The 17,438-nt window shown below is 38.0% G+C and overlaps 1 protein-coding gene and 1 pseudogene across 1 annotated transcript in view; one reads left to right on the top strand and one right to left on the bottom strand.

The window, feature by feature from the left end:
- The first annotated feature begins 13,560 nt into the window (after positions 1-13,560).
- LOC148939073 (uncharacterized) lies at positions 13,561-16,001 on the top strand (annotated as a pseudogene).
- The window catches only part of LOC148939072 (activating signal cointegrator 1 complex subunit 2-like), a 31,678-nt gene continuing 29,792 nt past the window's right edge, over positions 15,553-17,438 (bottom strand). Inside the window, exon 3 of the mRNA XM_089107364.1 lies at positions 15,553-15,591. Within this exon, the coding sequence (XP_088963490.1) occupies positions 15,553-15,591 (39 nt within the window). The remainder of the gene's footprint in view (positions 15,592-17,438) is intronic.

Raw genomic sequence — 17,438 nt, 5'->3', positions numbered from 1 at the left:
TAAAGTTGAAAAGAGTAATCTGAATAGTCATCTCACAACCTATTTCAGGTAAAAGCAAGCTAATTTATAGTTTAATATAAATTTTCTTATTGATTTGTTATTGAAAAAGCCGATATATTTTACCATTATAATTTCAAAAAAAATATTGTTCAGATACAAGAACGACCCCCTCCCCTTCTTTTACCAGCTGATAATTAAATGTCCTTTTTTAGACTGTTTGCAACATTAAAAAATTGAAAAAGGTTTTGCCCTGTTTTAAAATGGCATTATGGTCTCTAAACTTTGTACATTTGTGTAGAATAGAGTAGAGTAGAATATTTTTATTTATAACACGTACATAAATAAATGTCACAAAACAGCGCACATGCATGGTGGCATACTTTAGCGATGAAAATATTGCCAACGAAAATACACAGCCATTTTCTAACTAAATTTTACAACAACGAAAAAGAAAATCCTAATGAAAAAAATGCTTAGCATGTCATAAGATATTTCTTCACCAGTCTTAGAAAATGTCGCTTGTTGCTACATTCTCGAACTGATGCAGGAATTGAGTTCCAGATTTTTGGGCCAATGTGACGGATGCTGAATTCCGCTCTCGATGTCGGGCGAATTTCGCACGAAAAGTCTGAACGATGCGTAGTATGATAATTATGAAATTGAGAATTAGTTGAGAAAATGCCGGAGAAATTTACAGGTAAATTACTATATTGATAATCATGACAAATAATAGAGATAGAAATTAAATGAAGTTGGTCCAAAGAGAAAATTCCTGAAGTCCCATATAGGTGTCTAACTGAAGTTCTGCAATCAACATTAAAAAGAATCCTCATTGCTTTATTCTGAAGTATTTGAAGAGATTTGAAAACAGGCGGAAAGGTAGATGCCCAAACCGAAATGCAATAGAGAAAATATGGGTGGACGAAAGAATAATAAATAGATTTTAGATAGCTTTAGGAAAAAAGTGACAAAGACGAGATAGCATGCCAATATTTCGGGAAATTTTTAACGAAAGTGTTTTTACATATTTATGAAACGACAAATTTTCATCCAAAATAATCCCAAGATATTTGAACTGATCCACCCGTCTTAATTCAAGACTATTCAAAAAAAGAGAGAAGGTATCTGACAGTACTGATCCAGTTCACGAAAATAACATACACTGGCATTTTTTTTCATTAAGAGCTAGTAAACTCCTTGAATACCAATCAGATACAGTTAGTAACGTACTTTCAAGGTTCTGGAAAAGAACTGATAGGTCCCGGTGAGAAGCAAAAATTACTACATCATCAGCAAACATTATAATTTTACAAAGAGGCAAACCTTCTGGCAAATCATTTATAAAAAGAATAAATAGAATAGGCCCAAGAACAGAGCCCTGAGGCACTCCGTAATTAATTGGAAAAGTTTCGGAACAGAGATCAGGAGATTTATCAACACAATCTAGTCGTCTCCCAGGAAGGTAAGATGAAAAAAATTTAACAGCTTGTGTTGAAAACCCATAAGACTTTAGTTTAAAAAGAAGCAACGAATGATTTACGGTGTCAAACGCCATGGCGACATCAAGAAAAATTGCCAACGCGTGTTGACCATCATCTAGTGAATCATTAATATTTAGTAAAAGCTCACGAATTGCCATTTCAGTTGACTTTCATTTTATAAAACCATATTGAGACGTATGTAAAATCTTACTATCAAATAAATATTTTTGTAAATGACTATTTCCAAGTTTTTCCAAAATTTTGCTGAAAACCGAAAGTAGAGAAATGCCTCTATAATCTGAAGGGTCAGTTGAACTCCCAGCTTTAGGTAATGCTATAACATTTGCTTTTTTTAAAGCTCAGGAAAAAGCCCATGAATAAGTGATACATTAAAAATATGTGCCATCAAAGGTGAAATGTTTGACGCTATTTGCTTTACGGTTTGAGCCGAAAATCCAAATTCGTCCTTAGAAAAACTCCGTTTAAGCTTCAGAATAACTTTTTCAATCTCATGAGGCTTAATCTCAGAAAAAGAAAACGAATTTTCCGCATGTTGCTCATTAACTGGAACAGAGGGGGAATTCAGTTGCATATTCATAGTCAATGCAAGTCTAGAACCAATATTACTGAAATAATCCCCAAAACCATTTAAAATTTCATTGGGCTCTGTAACATTTTCCCCATTTAAAACAAGGCAATTAACACAAGTATTCTTACGACTATGAGGACGTATCTTTTCATTTATCAATTGCCATGTTTTTCTCATATCTGATTTATGCTCCAAAAAATTATCTTTATTATATTTTATCTTCTCTTGTCTTATATTTTATTTTAAATTATGCACATAAAATCTTAATTCTAAAAACGACTCAGGAGTATTTAATTTTAAATAATTCTTAAATTTTCTATTTTTATGTTTTAAAGATTCCAAAATACATTCAGTAATCAATGTGTCAAATTTCTGCGCACACTTTCCATGCGAAACTCGTGTTGAAGAAGCCCGATCCCGCAGTCGCATCATTTGATCAATAAAATCTGAAAACGCAGAATTTGCGTCATCTGAGCCATAAACCGAACTCAAATCATGGTCACCAATTAACTGACGTAGAACTTTACAATCAATCCATGTATATCGCTTTTTTGAATTATTATTTGAAAAAAACTACGTTTTCTAAAGAGTTAAAGAGGCTGAGTTACAAGGTCGAACCTTAAAACGTACAGGGATTTAGAGGCACAGTTGGGGCTGCCGCCCCCCAAACCCCCGCTTTCGCAGCCTTTAAATAAAAAAAAGTTTTTTAAACTGAAAGTAAGGAGCGACATTAAATCTTAAAACGAACAGAAATTATTCCGTATATGAAAGAGGCTGTGCCCTCCTCAACGCCTCGCTCTTTACGCTAAAGTTTGACTTTCTCGCAACTCTTTTTTTAAACAATAAAAACTTTAGCGTAAAGAGCGAGGCGTTGAGGAGGGCACAGCCTCTTTCATATACGGAATAATTTCTGTTCGTTTTAAGAATTAATGTCGCTCCTTACTTTCAGTTTAAAAAACTTTTTTTTTATTTAAAGGCTGCGAAAGCGGGGGTTTGGGGGCGGCAGCCCCCCAACTGTGCCTCCTAATCCCTGTACGTTTTAAGGTTCGACCTTGTAACTCAGCCTCTTTAACTCTTTAGAAAACGTAGTTTTTTTCAAATAATTTCTGTACGTTTTTGTACAGTTTATTACTTATTATTGCTTGACTAACTGTTAGCTGATCGTGTCAGGAGTTGAAGTTGGGGGCTGCCGCCCCCCAAACCCCCGCTCTTGAACATTCTTGTGTTAAGGCTTTTAATTCCTGAATACTCAAATCACGTCGTACAGAGTGCCTCCTAATCCCTGTACGTTTTAAGGTTCGAACTTGTGACTCAGCCTCTTTAACAGCCCCCCCCAACTGTGCCTCCTAATCCCTATACGTTTTAAGGGTTGACCTTGTAACTCAGCCTCTTTAACTCTTTAGAAAACGTAGTTTTTTTTTAAATAATACACATAAACAGGTTAGACATGCTTTGTTATGAAAATTGACGCGCAGATATTTTCATAACAAAGCATGTCTAACCTGTTTATCTGTATTATTTGAAAAAAACTAAGGTTTTTCGTAAATGTAAATTCGGGGGATAATATTTTCGGTCTGAAAATATCAAAAGGCCCTAAGAGGTCGAATTCTGCTTCGAATGAGTCCTCATTCAACCGGATCCGTTGCCAACTGTGGCCTGTAGGCGTGGCTAAGAAAAAAAAAGAAATGAATTTTAAGTGGCTATATTTGTTTTTTGAAAACAGGGAAGGAGTGATCGGATTGAGCTGAAATATCGAGGATAAGCTCCCGGGCCCTAGGAAGGCTTAACCTCTAAATTTCAGCCCAATCGGACAACGGTAAAGGGGGGCTGTGGTGGGAGGGTCCAAACTTCCGGCCCAGTTTACCCCGTGAAGATAAAGTCGGAGGAGGATGAAATTTTGCAAGTTTCTTAGTTTGAGCTTGGGCTACAAAATGCGATTACCGCCGTCTCTCTGCAACCTCTAGGGCATGAAATCGCTTAACATTGTGGTGGGTCGCCTCTTTATAGAGGCACAAGTGTGCCTCCTTGATCCATTGTTGAATCTCGATGTTGTTTATTACTATTATTTAAATTTAAAAGAACACTCACCGGAAAATGATCTGACATATCAGACAAAATTACTGACGATTTTTGAGCATCAAATAAAACAGGAGAAAAAAATATATTATCTAATAATGTAGCTGTATTAGCTGTAACTCTTGTCGGCAGAGAAATACTTGGAAGAAAATTAGAACACAACATCATACTTAAAAACTCCTTATTATTTCCAACATCGAGATTCAAAAGATCAAAGTTAAAATCACCCGAAATAATAACCAGGTTTTTCAACGCTTCCAGATTTTTCAACAGCGGTTCAAAAACTTCCAAAAATCTTTTTGGGTTACCTGACGGAGATCGATAAACAGACCCGAAAATAAATGGATTACAACCCAAAGGTACAACTTCAACAAAAATAGTCTCACATAACCCTTCATCAAATACAGACAAATCACTGAGAATACTAAAAGACCAGTCATCACGAATATACAGCATCTGACCTCCTCTCGCATTCTGACACCTTTTACGCGAAATACACTTCATCCCGGGCAGATCTAACATTGTAAGGAGTGTATTAGCAGACAGAAAAGTTTCGCAAACTCCAACAATGTCTATAGGACTAGATGCAAGCAAAAGCTTCAGTTCATTGAATGCACTTTGTAGCCCCTGGGCATTTACATGTAACGATCTGATCGGAAAATCACAACTTTTTGTTTTATCCGATAGAAACTCGCCTGAAGAATAATCACATTCAGCTAGATTATTTACATACGGCATATCTTTATCACTTCCGGTAGCTGAATTAAGAATAACATCTAATTTCAAACGAGAATCAAGAAAACACTGAAAACGATCCATAAAACAAAAAAAAGAAAAGCAAAATTCACAGCTTCTTAGTTTAGACGACAGGTTCATATGACACATTGCGAATCTGAACTACGTCGGAAATCGTTTTACACGGAATGATTTGCGAACCGCACTTGACATAAACAACACCTCGTAAAGTCCATACATTTTTCAATTCAAACTTATTGCGCGCAAGCTTGTAGATTTCTTGCCTTTCCCTGGTTAGAGCCTCATTTACATAGATTCGAGTACCTTTTAAATTCTTGCGATTGCGCAGGATCTCAACTGCAGATGCCTCAGTAAAAAATGTGAGTTCAATCGAAGTTTTTATTTCCGAGGCACCTCCCAAATGCCTTGCAGCCTTGACAACGGATTTATCAAGATTGAGTCCCATTTCACTGTCAAGTCGAGCTAATACTTTCTCACCAAGGTGAGGCAAATCACGCGCGGGAGAGTCTATCCCAGATAAAATGACCTTAGTCATAAGAAAAGACTGTTTTATATCATCCAGCTTAGTTTCAAGCTTTTGGAGCTTTGCGCAATTTTGGACAATTCTTGCCCGCAAATCGCCAAGTGATTTCTCAAGCAGTTCAAATTTACCCCTGAATTGCAGATCGATCGCCTCATAGACAGCTTGCGTAACAGTATCAAGAAAATCTGACTTAATCTGTGTCACCGGAGAACTCCCTAATCTACTGCACTGCTCTTCCACTCTCCTACGAATTTCATCCTGTATGCTGTCACAAAGGTTTACAATTTCTGCCGGCATCAAGTTAACCGAATCTGATAAATCCCCGGCTAAACCTTCCGAGTCCTCTATACACAGCCTTATTGCTCTCTGAACATTTTTTCAGCCATCTCTCAGCGCTTCTTCATATTTCTCCACGTAAGCCCATATATTCTCGGACGTTACTATTTTAATTGCGTCTGTCCCTTAACCGAAACCTTAATATTAACGTCAATCATATTGTAAAGTTATTCCGTGCGTATTTTTGAAAGCCAACCGCTTTTAATTTTTAAATGGAGAACACGCCCAGTTTCCCACTTGCATAGCTTCAGCAAATGACAAAATAAAAAAAAAAGCAAAATCTCTCTCTCAACACGTCCGCAAACCTTCTGTGCATGAATGCCTAGCAGCGACTGATGACAGTGGGCGGGATCAAAAAAAGGTAGAGCTGAAAACAGCCAATGGAAAATTTACCAAGTATCCAAGTTCAAATATCCAAAAAAGTATGATACAATTCTCTTGTGTTAACTAGTCCAGTGTGGCCAGATTGGCTTATTTTACGCCAAACTGGCTTATTTTGTTGGCGACTGGCGTGAAAATTTTTGGAACTGGCTTGTGGCTTAAAACTTGGCTATTTTTGTTTTGAGCTGGCTTATTTCTTGGCGTGATTTACTTTTTTGGGAAGAATTTATATTTTTTGGCAATTCATCCGATTTTCGAACGAACGAACGAACGAATGCTCACGAAAGGTCAAAATCACATTTTAACTCTATGGTCAAAATACGAATCTAACCGCGGCACTGCGGTGAAGTTTTCAAATCCTAAGAGACACGTGGATTCGTAACAACAGCATAAAAAGCATTAGCCATTAAGTCATGGGGTTGAACTACAGCTGAAGGTACAGTATATTAGCTGTTACTTATTAGTATAGAATAACGCCAGGAATCAAACTCATAACAGACATGTCTGTAACATCTACAGATCCTGTTTAACTGTTTAGTTCATGTGAGTCGCCATGTACACTCTAGCTATTTTCTGTGGTTTGTATCTCTGTACAAACAGATTGGGTACACAGCCTAGCCGACTGGGTACACACCCCAATGCATTGGGTACTGCCCCCAATATATTGGGTACCCCCATACCCGTTTTCACTTTTGTCTAGGCCTATTCTGAGAAAATACATTTATTTATATTTGAGGTTTTCTTGGCATCACTTCAGTTTCAATATGCTCAAAGGAAGAAGCAAAATGGTCATTGGTCTTCTCAGAATAGATACAAAAGTGAAAATCATTATGGGGCAGTTGGGGATATTAATTGTTTTATGTACTACCATCAACAGAATGTACTACTTCACCCCTGCAGTAGTACACCACAGGATCTGTACTTAAGAATTTGAGTGCTACACCCCAAAATCAGTACTACATTAAACATGGCATAGGTCCTACTACGCTATATATAGAGTAGGTCCTGCTATGCTATATATGGAGTAGTACACTTGGTTAGATGTAGGTATCAAATTCTGAGGTACAGATCCTGTGGTATACTACTACAGTGGTGAAGGAGTACATTATATGTTGATGGTTGTACATGAAACAATTAATCCCTAACTGGTATGGGGGGACCCACTGCATTGAGGTGTGTACCTCAATGCATTGGCTACCAGAAAATTGGGTACATGCCACAGAAAAATAGTTGGTGTACCTGACTGGTTTGCACCCCCATTTTTAGCAGTGATGAGCATCAACTTGTGACATAAGCAAACCTGAAGCAATCAATCTTGTTTCAGACTCACTTTTATTCATTTTTCCCAATGTATTAGCCTATAGTTAAATACTAGAGAAATTAGCTATATATAATATAGGCTAATAGCTAATATGTAATAAAGTACCATATAATACTAATGAAAATATCAGAAAGAGATATATAAATACAGGACCAGGATAAGTAGATGAGTTACCCTTGCTTTGATGTCTGATTTCTTTGTTACTGTTGCTGTAGCCTAGGCCTATAGGGTAAGACTCCTAGTGATTAGCCAGTGCCTAATCTGAGCTGTATCTCTGATTAGAATGAAGTATGTCCTTTACCTGGCAGCTGAGACTTTAATCTTGACCAATACTAATTTTCAGAATTATCAATCTTGGCCAATAGTCTACAAATCTTGACCACAACATTGATAATTAAACATGAGACATTACCTTTAACAGACAGCAACTATGGAAGTTATCCTATAGTTTTGTTATTTAGAAAAAAAACTTTCAGATTTTGAAATAAACAAGGTTCATCGTTATATTAAATTTAATCAATCAACTGTAGACAATCAAGGCAAGTGTCCTGAAAATCAGATCATTGACCCCTCTTCTTTCTGGGCTGGGTTGACAATAGATCCAAATCTTTAATTTGTTCTTCTTCTTCTATTTAACAGCAGGCGGGCTTTTCAGTAAAACTATTTAGCCCTTTTCCTTTTGCTTCACTCTGTGGGCTACGGAGCTACTGGCTTGATTGCCTCATATTTATTAGATATATTCAGATATCTTTCAGCAGATCTTTTGACTCTAGGAGTTCAAATATAAGATGATAGATGTCGATTTCTATGCTCTGTGTGCAGGTATAGTTGGCTAGGCTCTTGGCTGATAGTGAGATTTTGTGGTGTTTGAAGCATATTAACAGTTTACAAAGCAAGGTATGTTGTGCAGACGTCAGCATATTACATTCAAATAGGCAATGGTCAATTGTTTCATTATTCATATTACAATGCCTGCAAAGAGGGGACAGGGGAATTGAGCCACTTGAATTAGAAAGCTTATATGAGACTGCAAGTAAATTTAGTCCATTTGTTCCAGAACGAATTCTATGATAAATTTTAGAAAGATACTTATTGGGAAAGGGGGAAAGGATAGGATTAATCTTATTAAAATTAATATCTGATAGCCTCCATCGGTAAATATCACTAATTGGGATTGGTCTTCCTCTTGGATGGTCAATATTTATACCATTTTTTGCTATTTCATCAGCCTGATGATTACCACTTAAGCCAGAGTGGCTAGGAATGTACTGAACGTAAATTTTTATGCCACTTGAAGCAAGATTATCAATAATACTGAGACAATTATAAGTGTCAATGTCCATTTTATATTGAGGAGCTGAGGCCAGCAACTCAAGGCTTGATAAAGAGTCGGAATAGATGATAATATTATTTGAATTTTCAATCAAAGGTTGGTTTTGCTTAAGGTGTTCTAATGCCATGATTATGGCATTTAACTCAGCAGACATTATAGATAAATTATTAAATAATCTCTCGCCCATTGCAATTTTCAGCTGAGGAAGGAAAACACCACTTGCAACCTTCTCATCCATTTTTGACCCATCAACAAATATTTGGAAGTGATTTTTATAGGTAACTGTGTTAAGTTCTGCAAATTTTTTCTGGACAAAAGCAATGGGGGTTAAATCTTTATTCCATTTTGAAAATTCAGTATTTATTATGGGAAATGACCAATTCCATGGAGGGGATTGGGGGAAAGTAGGTGCAATAGACTTTGCTGGTGCAGGGAACTTCTTTTGAATATTGGCATACTCATCTGCAATACCTCTATACATGGCTGGATTTCTTAACCAATTATGTAATGCATGTGAACTATTTGATTCAATTTTTGTAAGATATTTTGTCAAGAGAAAACTAGATCTCTCCCTTTTTGCTGTTAATCCACTCTCCATATGCAGAAACTTGGTGCTTGTGGGTTTCCTAAGACCAAATATGAGACGTATTATATCATTTTGTGTTGTTTCAATTTTTTGCATCTGGGTCTTTGCACATGCACCATAGACAATGAGCCCATAGTCAATATGGGGTCTTATATGTGATTTATAAAACTGGAGTAAGGTTTTCTCCTTACAACCCCAGGGTGTGGAAAGAAGTCTTTTTAGTATATTTGCTTTTCTATAACATTTTTTTATTGTGTTTGAAATGTGGAGGTGGAAATTAAGTTTTTGGTCAAGCATGAGACCTAGGTAGTTAATATTATTATCTTCTGGAATAGTTGTTTTATTTAGAGTTAGTTTTGCATTAACATGGTTTCGCTTCCGGTGAAATTGGATTATTTTTGACTTGGTGGGTGCAATGGGTAAATCTGAATGTTGAGAGAATTTTTCAAACTGGAAAAGTGACTTTTGCAGATTTGACTGTGCTATCTGAAAGGTGTTGCCAGATGACCATAGCACCAGATCATCAGCATATTGTAGATTCGTGTGGGGTAGGTTCATGTCCCAGAGATATAGGGCAAAAAGGAGGCAACTGAGGACTGCTCCCTGAGGTAGGCCTTTGGATATTGTCTTTTGGGGTGAAGAGGCTGAACCAACACAAACAATGAAACTTCGCACTTCTATGAAGGATTTAATAAAGGATACTAGCTTAGGAGGTATTCCAAGGTTTGCAAGTTTATTTAAAAGGATTTGGTGGTTCACATTGTCATAAGCTCCTTCAAAATCTAGGAAAGGTGCCACTAGGATATTATTTTTTGAGAAATTTTCATTTATTGCATTTGTTAGCAAAATTAAAGCATCTGTTGAGGAGTGGTATTTCCTGAATCCAGTTTGAGTGTGTGGGATCATGTTATTTTTCTCAACAAACCAGAGGAGTCTGTGATAAATCATTTTCTCCATTATTTTCCCCATCACAGGTGTAATCATTATGGGCCTATAAGACTCAGGGTTATCTTTTGGTTTATTTTTCTTTAGGATTGGTAGGAGGGACGAACATTTCCATATATTGGGGAACGTAGAAGATGCCCAAGCGTGATTATAACAATTTGGCAGTTCTTGTTTGTATGAAGGTGTGAGATTCTTTATCCATGTAGGGTGTATATTGTCATAGCTACTGCTAGTTTTGGACCTAATATGATGTATTGCATTATTCAATTCCTGGATTGAAAATGGATTAGTTATGTACTCGGATCCTGGGCGTGGTTGGTAACTAGGGTTCATAGGTATTGTGGACAGCTTGCTTTGATTATTTGATGTTAGCTTATTAACAAAAAGAGTTGCAAATAGGTTAGCCTTTTCATTATCATTGTCATAATGGGTATTATTATGTATAAGCTCATACAGGAGTGGGTTGGGAGAAGTCTTTTTCCCACATATGTGGCTTTTGACTTTATGTATAATTGGCTCATTTGTTTCTCTGGAGAGATTATTTGCAAAATTATTCCAGTATTTATATAAGTATTTATATTCCAGTATTTGTTCTTCTTTTCTCATGATAAGTTCATACACTTCTTCTTGGGAGAATTCAATTTTTACTGAATGAGATAATCCCTTACTACATAGTTTCTCTTGTTGTAAAAATTATGTTACTGTTATAGTAAACTGCCTTGTTGTAAACACTGCTTATTAATATTCAAAATGTGGATGAATATGGAAAGATGTAAATCAGCTATTATCTAATAATGTGAGGTAACATCATAGTAGGGTTTATCTAATTCAATATAGTCAGCGTATTTTGACCTACTATATATGGTGTTGTAGATTTAGATCCATTTACAGTTTTCTTTTCAGTATTTTACAATCCAATAGTATATGCTCAGGGGTTTTCTTCTGTGTTTTTACAGTACCTGCTAAATGGGCTATTGACAGCTTCTCCATTTGGTTGCTTTATTTTGTATGAAGGAGGGTGGTCGTTGAAATTAGCTGTATATGAACACAGGCATTTGGACCGGACTGATTGTATACTGGCTGGAAAGGGGGATAAATTTGGTGGCTTTAATTCAAGCAATGTTTTTAGTCATAATCTAGTTGTATCCCTTATAGTTAGAGATTTCACTGGTTCCATTTGGCCTTTTGCTTCTTGCTTTGCTATCTTGTCTGCTTTTTCATTTCCTTCTTTACCTAGATGACTAGGTATATATTGAAATTTAGTAAAAAAACCTAATCTTCCAAGGCTGCTTAGGTTTTCTTTGGTTTGATGTAGGCCTATGCCCAGTGTTTCAAAGTTAGTGTTTCATAGGATATAGAGAGCAGATTTAGAGTCAGAGAATATTACTATATGTTAATTGCTCTGTTTCAGTTTAATTAGGGTCTCTAAGCACAAATTGATTGCAGCTACTTCAGCTGTTAGTGCTCTGGTCCCTGCCTTGTGTTTTTTCACAATGCATAGGCTGAGCTCTTTTAAAAAGCATCCACTTCCACATCCCTCTTCACTTAAAGATCGATCAACCTATACTTGGGCATATCCATTAAATTCCCTTTTTAAGAGCTATTTGAATCATGGATTGCAGTTTGGGACTCAATTTGTTCCTATTTTGAGGGGAGGAATTCTAGTTTAACCCTGGGGTGATTGATCTCCAATTAAATTCGAATTCAACTCCTCCATACTCTCCTCCAGACTGCTCATGCTGGGTGGGCTTCTAATAAAAATCAACCAGGAAAATATTAATTTTTAAAAGATATAATCAGTCGAAATAACATAACTACAAGTGTAACTTGACCCCACAAAACCCCTGGAGAAAGGTATTTAAGTTATGACATTTGTCCATTGTTTATATAAAGTATTTTCTATTGAGAAAGATGTATGAATTTTTTCCATGGAGGGGGGGAGGTTTGGGGCATGAGGCCTAATGGAAGGAATACTCATATAAACTTCAGAGAGGGCTAATTTTATTGGAAATTGAAAGTTCTAGTTCACTTTCTAAGCATTACAAGATTTGGGTGGGTAGCCCGCTCCCCCCCCCCAAACCTCTTTTTTCCTGTTGCAGCAACTAAAAAATTTACATTGCTACAAAAAAAATGTTAAAATAGAATATAAAAAAAATTCTGGTTACAACACAACCCCCCAGGGACCACGGTAGGCATTGTAAGTTGTGCCCTGGGGGCATATGTAAGTCTTATGGAAGGGATGCTCATATTCAATTCAAAGAGGGCTCATTTAATTGGAAATTGAAAGTTCTAGTTCAGTTTTAAGAGTCAAAAGGGATTGGAGGGCACCTAGCCCCCCTCCCCTCCATTCCCTTTTTTCCTCAAACCCATCCGATAAGAACTATTTATTAGCCACAAGGAGCGACCTTAAAACTTAAAACGAACAGAAATTATTCCGTATATGAAAGGGGCTGTGCCCTCCTCAACGCCTCGCTCTTTACGCTAAAGTTTTTATTGTTTAAAAAAAGAGTTGTGAGAAAGTCAAACTTCAGCGTAAAGAGCGAGGTGTTGAGGAGGGCACAGCCCCTTTCTTACACGGAATAATTTCTGTTCGTTTTAAGTTTTAATGTCGCTCCTTACTTTCAGTTAAAAAAAAATTTTTTTTGTTTAAAGGCTGCGAAAGCAGGGGGTTTGGGAGGCGGCAGCCCCCCAACTGTATCTCCTAATCCCTGTACGTTTTAAGGTTCGAACTTTTGACTCAGCCTCTTTAACTCTTTAGAAAACGTAGTTTTTTCAAATAATAGCAATAAGGCCCAATGTCCAGTGTGTGTTTCGTTGGGAAGTCTTAACCCCATCTTGAGTTCTGTGTGTATTTTAGAGAGGCCCTCAAATACGTCATTTAACCAAGAATATCTACCATTAGGTCTCAACAGATTTTGATAACGATTAATAGCCAGTGGCCCGTTATTTTGTGTATGGGGGACCCAATCGGAGTTCGGGGACCAGTCATTGAAATCAACCAAGGAAGCACACTTGTGCTTCTGTAGGGAGGCATACCAAAACAGTGTTAATCGCTCTTCGGTCCCAGAGAGGTGGGGAGGGCTGCGTTTTGTAGGTCATGTCCTAACCAAGGACACTGCAGCATTTCATCCCCCTGTGACTTTTCCTTCATGAGTCCAATCCAGCCGGTCGTTTTGCCCCCCCCCCCAACCACATCCCCTTTCAGAGTAAAGTTATGAAACATTGCCGAAATAATCGGTTATGAAACATAGCCGAAATAATCACGAATAATTAATGCTAATTTTCAAGGAGTCACGTCGACGAACTTGGCTTCGCAGAAAGCGGAGCTGGTCTTGGCTGCTCATGTAGCCTGTCACTCTTTGGTGAGAACAATCGACCATCTTTCTACTATCATCAAAGATTTATTTTCTGGGCCTATTGGTGAATCGGTGAGGCTAAAAAAACTATAAATGTTCAGCTCTCATTAAGAATATGCTTGAACCTGAAACCCTGAAGGAGATAGTGGCTGACATTGGAAATGGTAAGTACTCTCTAATACTGGATGAGTCAACTGATGTCTCTACAATGAAGTTCATGTGTATTTGCATGCGATATTACAGCCCGAAGTTGAAAAAGATAGTGTGTACTGCGTTAGTAATGGTTGAAGTTCCATCAACTACAGCTATTATACTCCACGCAGAACTCACAAAATTTCTTGCAGAGTGCAAAGTACCTCTCAAAAACCTGATTGGTATTGGTACTGATGGGACAAATAACATGTGTGGCGCAAATCACTCTCTATTTACATAGCTGAAAGCAGATGGGTTACCTCACCTTCAGCTTTTCAAATGTGTTTGCCACTCTCTGCACTTGTGCGCTTCCGAGGCGGTGGAAGAGTTGCCAAGCAACCTAGAATTTATGCTCTCGGAAACGTACAAGTGGTTTAGCGTAAGCCCGTTGCGAAGGGAAGCGTACGGCCAGATATATAGGCTGATAAATCATGGAAATTCGCCCCTTAAAATTGTGGCCCCTTCAAGTACACACTGGTTGTCACGATACACCGCAGTGTGTAGAGTTGATGAGCAATACCTCGAACTGACAACACATTTCCGCATCGCCAAGGAAAAAGAGCGGTGCTATACTGCAAGAACTTTACACGAAATGTACAGTGATAAGCGCAACCGTCTATACATTGTCTTTCTGAAACCGCTATTGGCCGACTTTCAGAGGGTGAACATACTATTTCAACATTTGAATGCAGACCAATTTTTGTCTGTTTCAAGAGCTGAAAGATTTTTTCATGTGCATCCTGCGCAGGATCCTTCGACCGTCTGCAGTGTCCCTTAACGTCAACCTTGAGTTTCTAATTTACTACCTTCCTGTCGACCAGGTAGACTTTGGGCATTTGTTTATTTCTGAACTCAGCGAAACTGATCTTCCAAGCGAGATGAAAGAGGAAATAAAGCTTCGCTGTCACGGCTTTCTCAAGACGGCTGCAAGGTCAGTTCTGAAACGTTTACCTCTTGCCATTGATTCCCTTCTGAAATTGAGAATTCTCTCTCCGACAATAGGTTTTTCTCAGACTAGACCCAGATTCGCTGACCTACCTCTTAGTGTGATTCCAGTGACAGAATTTGGAGACATGGAAAAACAGTGGAGACGCCTGCTCGAGGTTGACTGGAATGAACATTGTGGCGGAGAACTTCCAAAAGACTCCTCTGAGTTCTGGGTCCACGTGCTTCAGTTTCGCGACCCTATTGGAGAGCCAGTCTTTCAGGATTTGGCAAAGTGGGCATTGTCGTTGCTGAGTTTGCCTATCAGCAACGCAGTCGTTGAGAGATTGTTTTCTATGATGAACTGTGTAAAGTCAAAGCTTCGGAATAGAATGCTTTTACCAATTCTAAACGCAATTTTGATTTTTCGACTGTGGATGTCAGTCAGTGGCCACTGCTGTTCGTCATTCGTACCATCGGCCAAAATGACTCCGTTCAACAGTTCCATATATTCAAAAAATGGAGCTGAAAATGCGTCTGACAGTGGACGATGTGGCAGAGCTGAGGCGCCTGACGCTGACAGGGAAGAAGATGAACTCAGTGACATCTTAGAGGCATTTGGTCAATCTTAAAGGGCTATGAAAGACGGATATTCTTAGTCACCGAAAATTCCACCCTGGAGTATTTTTTTTCCAAACTGCCACTTTTTTTTAGTTTTCCCGTCATAAAGCGCCTTAAAAGGTACGCACTCACTCAACGACTCGCAGCCAGAGTTCGGACAGCCATCTTGCGCTAAAGGTCAATATAATTATGATAAATTGTAAACTTCTGAAATCGATGAGTGAGTTGGCTCTCGCAGCACAACAACAAAATTCAATTCTTAGTTTGTCTTACGTAAAGTATCGAAATTTATGACGCAGTGTCATTCCCAATCTGGCCCACGATACTTCCCATCCATGTTTAAAGTGGTGGAATGTTCGGACTTCGTTAAAATGTGGCTCATCAAACAGGAAACTGGAGATCCGTCCCAGCAAGAACAAATAAAGACTAAGAACCTTCGTCTCCCTATCTCGATACTACAACCATGCGGAGTCAAATAAAATACGGCTGATACCTGGCAAATTTGAGCGGAGATGGAGCTGGCGCGGAACATTACAATTCGTTACCTCAACAACTAGCTCTTCGCAGTACAGCCCCAGAGAAGAAAATTTGAGTGAGAACAAGTAAAAGTGTTTGATTACACTTATCATACACGCCTGGAGGCCTGCTACGGTCTTTGCCTCGCAAATGCGCGGCGGCGATGAGTGAAAGTAGACGACCGTCAAGTCAGTGCTCAGCCAGTTCTTAAATTGGCTCCACCTCCGCTCAGATTTTACGGGTTATCCAATAGTCAGTGCATGGACCAAAGGCGGAGGTTCTACTCAGTCTTATTTGTTCTTGGTCCCAGGGACGTATTGTGGTTCGTGATAGCCAATTATGACCCTGGAATGGACTTGTGATAAAGACAAAAGTACGATTGTGTTCCTTGTGTACCTTTCGTAGCCCTTTAAGGGCATTTTAGCATCGCATTTAGCATTGGGAAAAGGATTTTAGTCCAAAGCTTTGATTTTACACAAAGTGATTTCCATAATTTTATGAATCTATATGTGATAATATCCAATGATCTGATTTTTGTTTGTGTATCTATGTGATAATAAACCAATAAAATAATGATTTTTTTGTTTTTGTCTGCGGGTTACGGTCGTTATTTAGTAATGCACAATTATGTCCAACCAATACAAAAGGGCTGGGACACAATTTTAAGAATTTTTTCTGGCAATAACTCTATTGCGCCAAAAAGAACCTCTGACTGAATCGAAATGTTGACATTAAAACGCATTGTGGTCACAGAGTATCATTATAGTAATCGGAGGTCCGACTCAGTGAAATTATGGGATACAGAAATTGCAGCGCACACACGGACAGTGCTCGAACTAACACAGGAGAAATCAAGCCGGTGGGCGTCCTCGTCAATAATTTTCCCCGAACTGTTGGACAGGAAAGTAAGCACGATCGAGCATTTTCTGAACATAGCGCTCGGGAATTTCTGTAAAGTCTCTAGAGTTCCATATGGGGTAACGGTTTATTGCAATTCTACTAAATGCTGCCTCAAAATAATCTCTACACTGGAACTGAACTTCCGCAAACCAGGGAATGAATTGAAAGGTGGATAATGCCAGTAGGATCAAAGGACCTGAATAGTGGTGATTATTTCTATAAAACGACCGTTAAAACTTGGACACCATTAAAAGTAAAGTTAAATTTTGGGCAAAAAATTGTCTGGCTTATTTTTGGCTTCTTTTTCAAAGGCTGCGGCTTACTTTTTTGTTCACGATCTGGCCACACTGAACTAGTCAATGACTGAATCTATACTGAATCTATATCTCACATACTTCGTTATAAGTTTTTTTTAGTTTATTTTGCTGTTTTAAAGTGATAAATTTAATTAAATTAGCTTTTTTATTAACATTTTGTTCAAAGTTATGTCCTTGTATTGCTCATGATTTTTAGAACCTTAAGCTTTCTTTACTTTATGCATTCACCAGAGTAATAAAAGTGTCATACCTAATCTGTAGTTTAGTGGATTTATCCCTTCTGGT

This window comes from Artemia sp. Qi Xiang Cuo, unplaced genomic scaffold (genome assembly GCF_049724085.1).
Source record: "Artemia sp. Qi Xiang Cuo unplaced genomic scaffold, ASM4972408v1 HiC_scaffold_22, whole genome shotgun sequence".
Taxonomy (NCBI): Eukaryota; Metazoa; Arthropoda; class Branchiopoda; order Anostraca; family Artemiidae; genus Artemia; species Artemia sp. Qi Xiang Cuo.
This window is presented reverse-complemented; position numbering and strand designations above follow the sequence as displayed.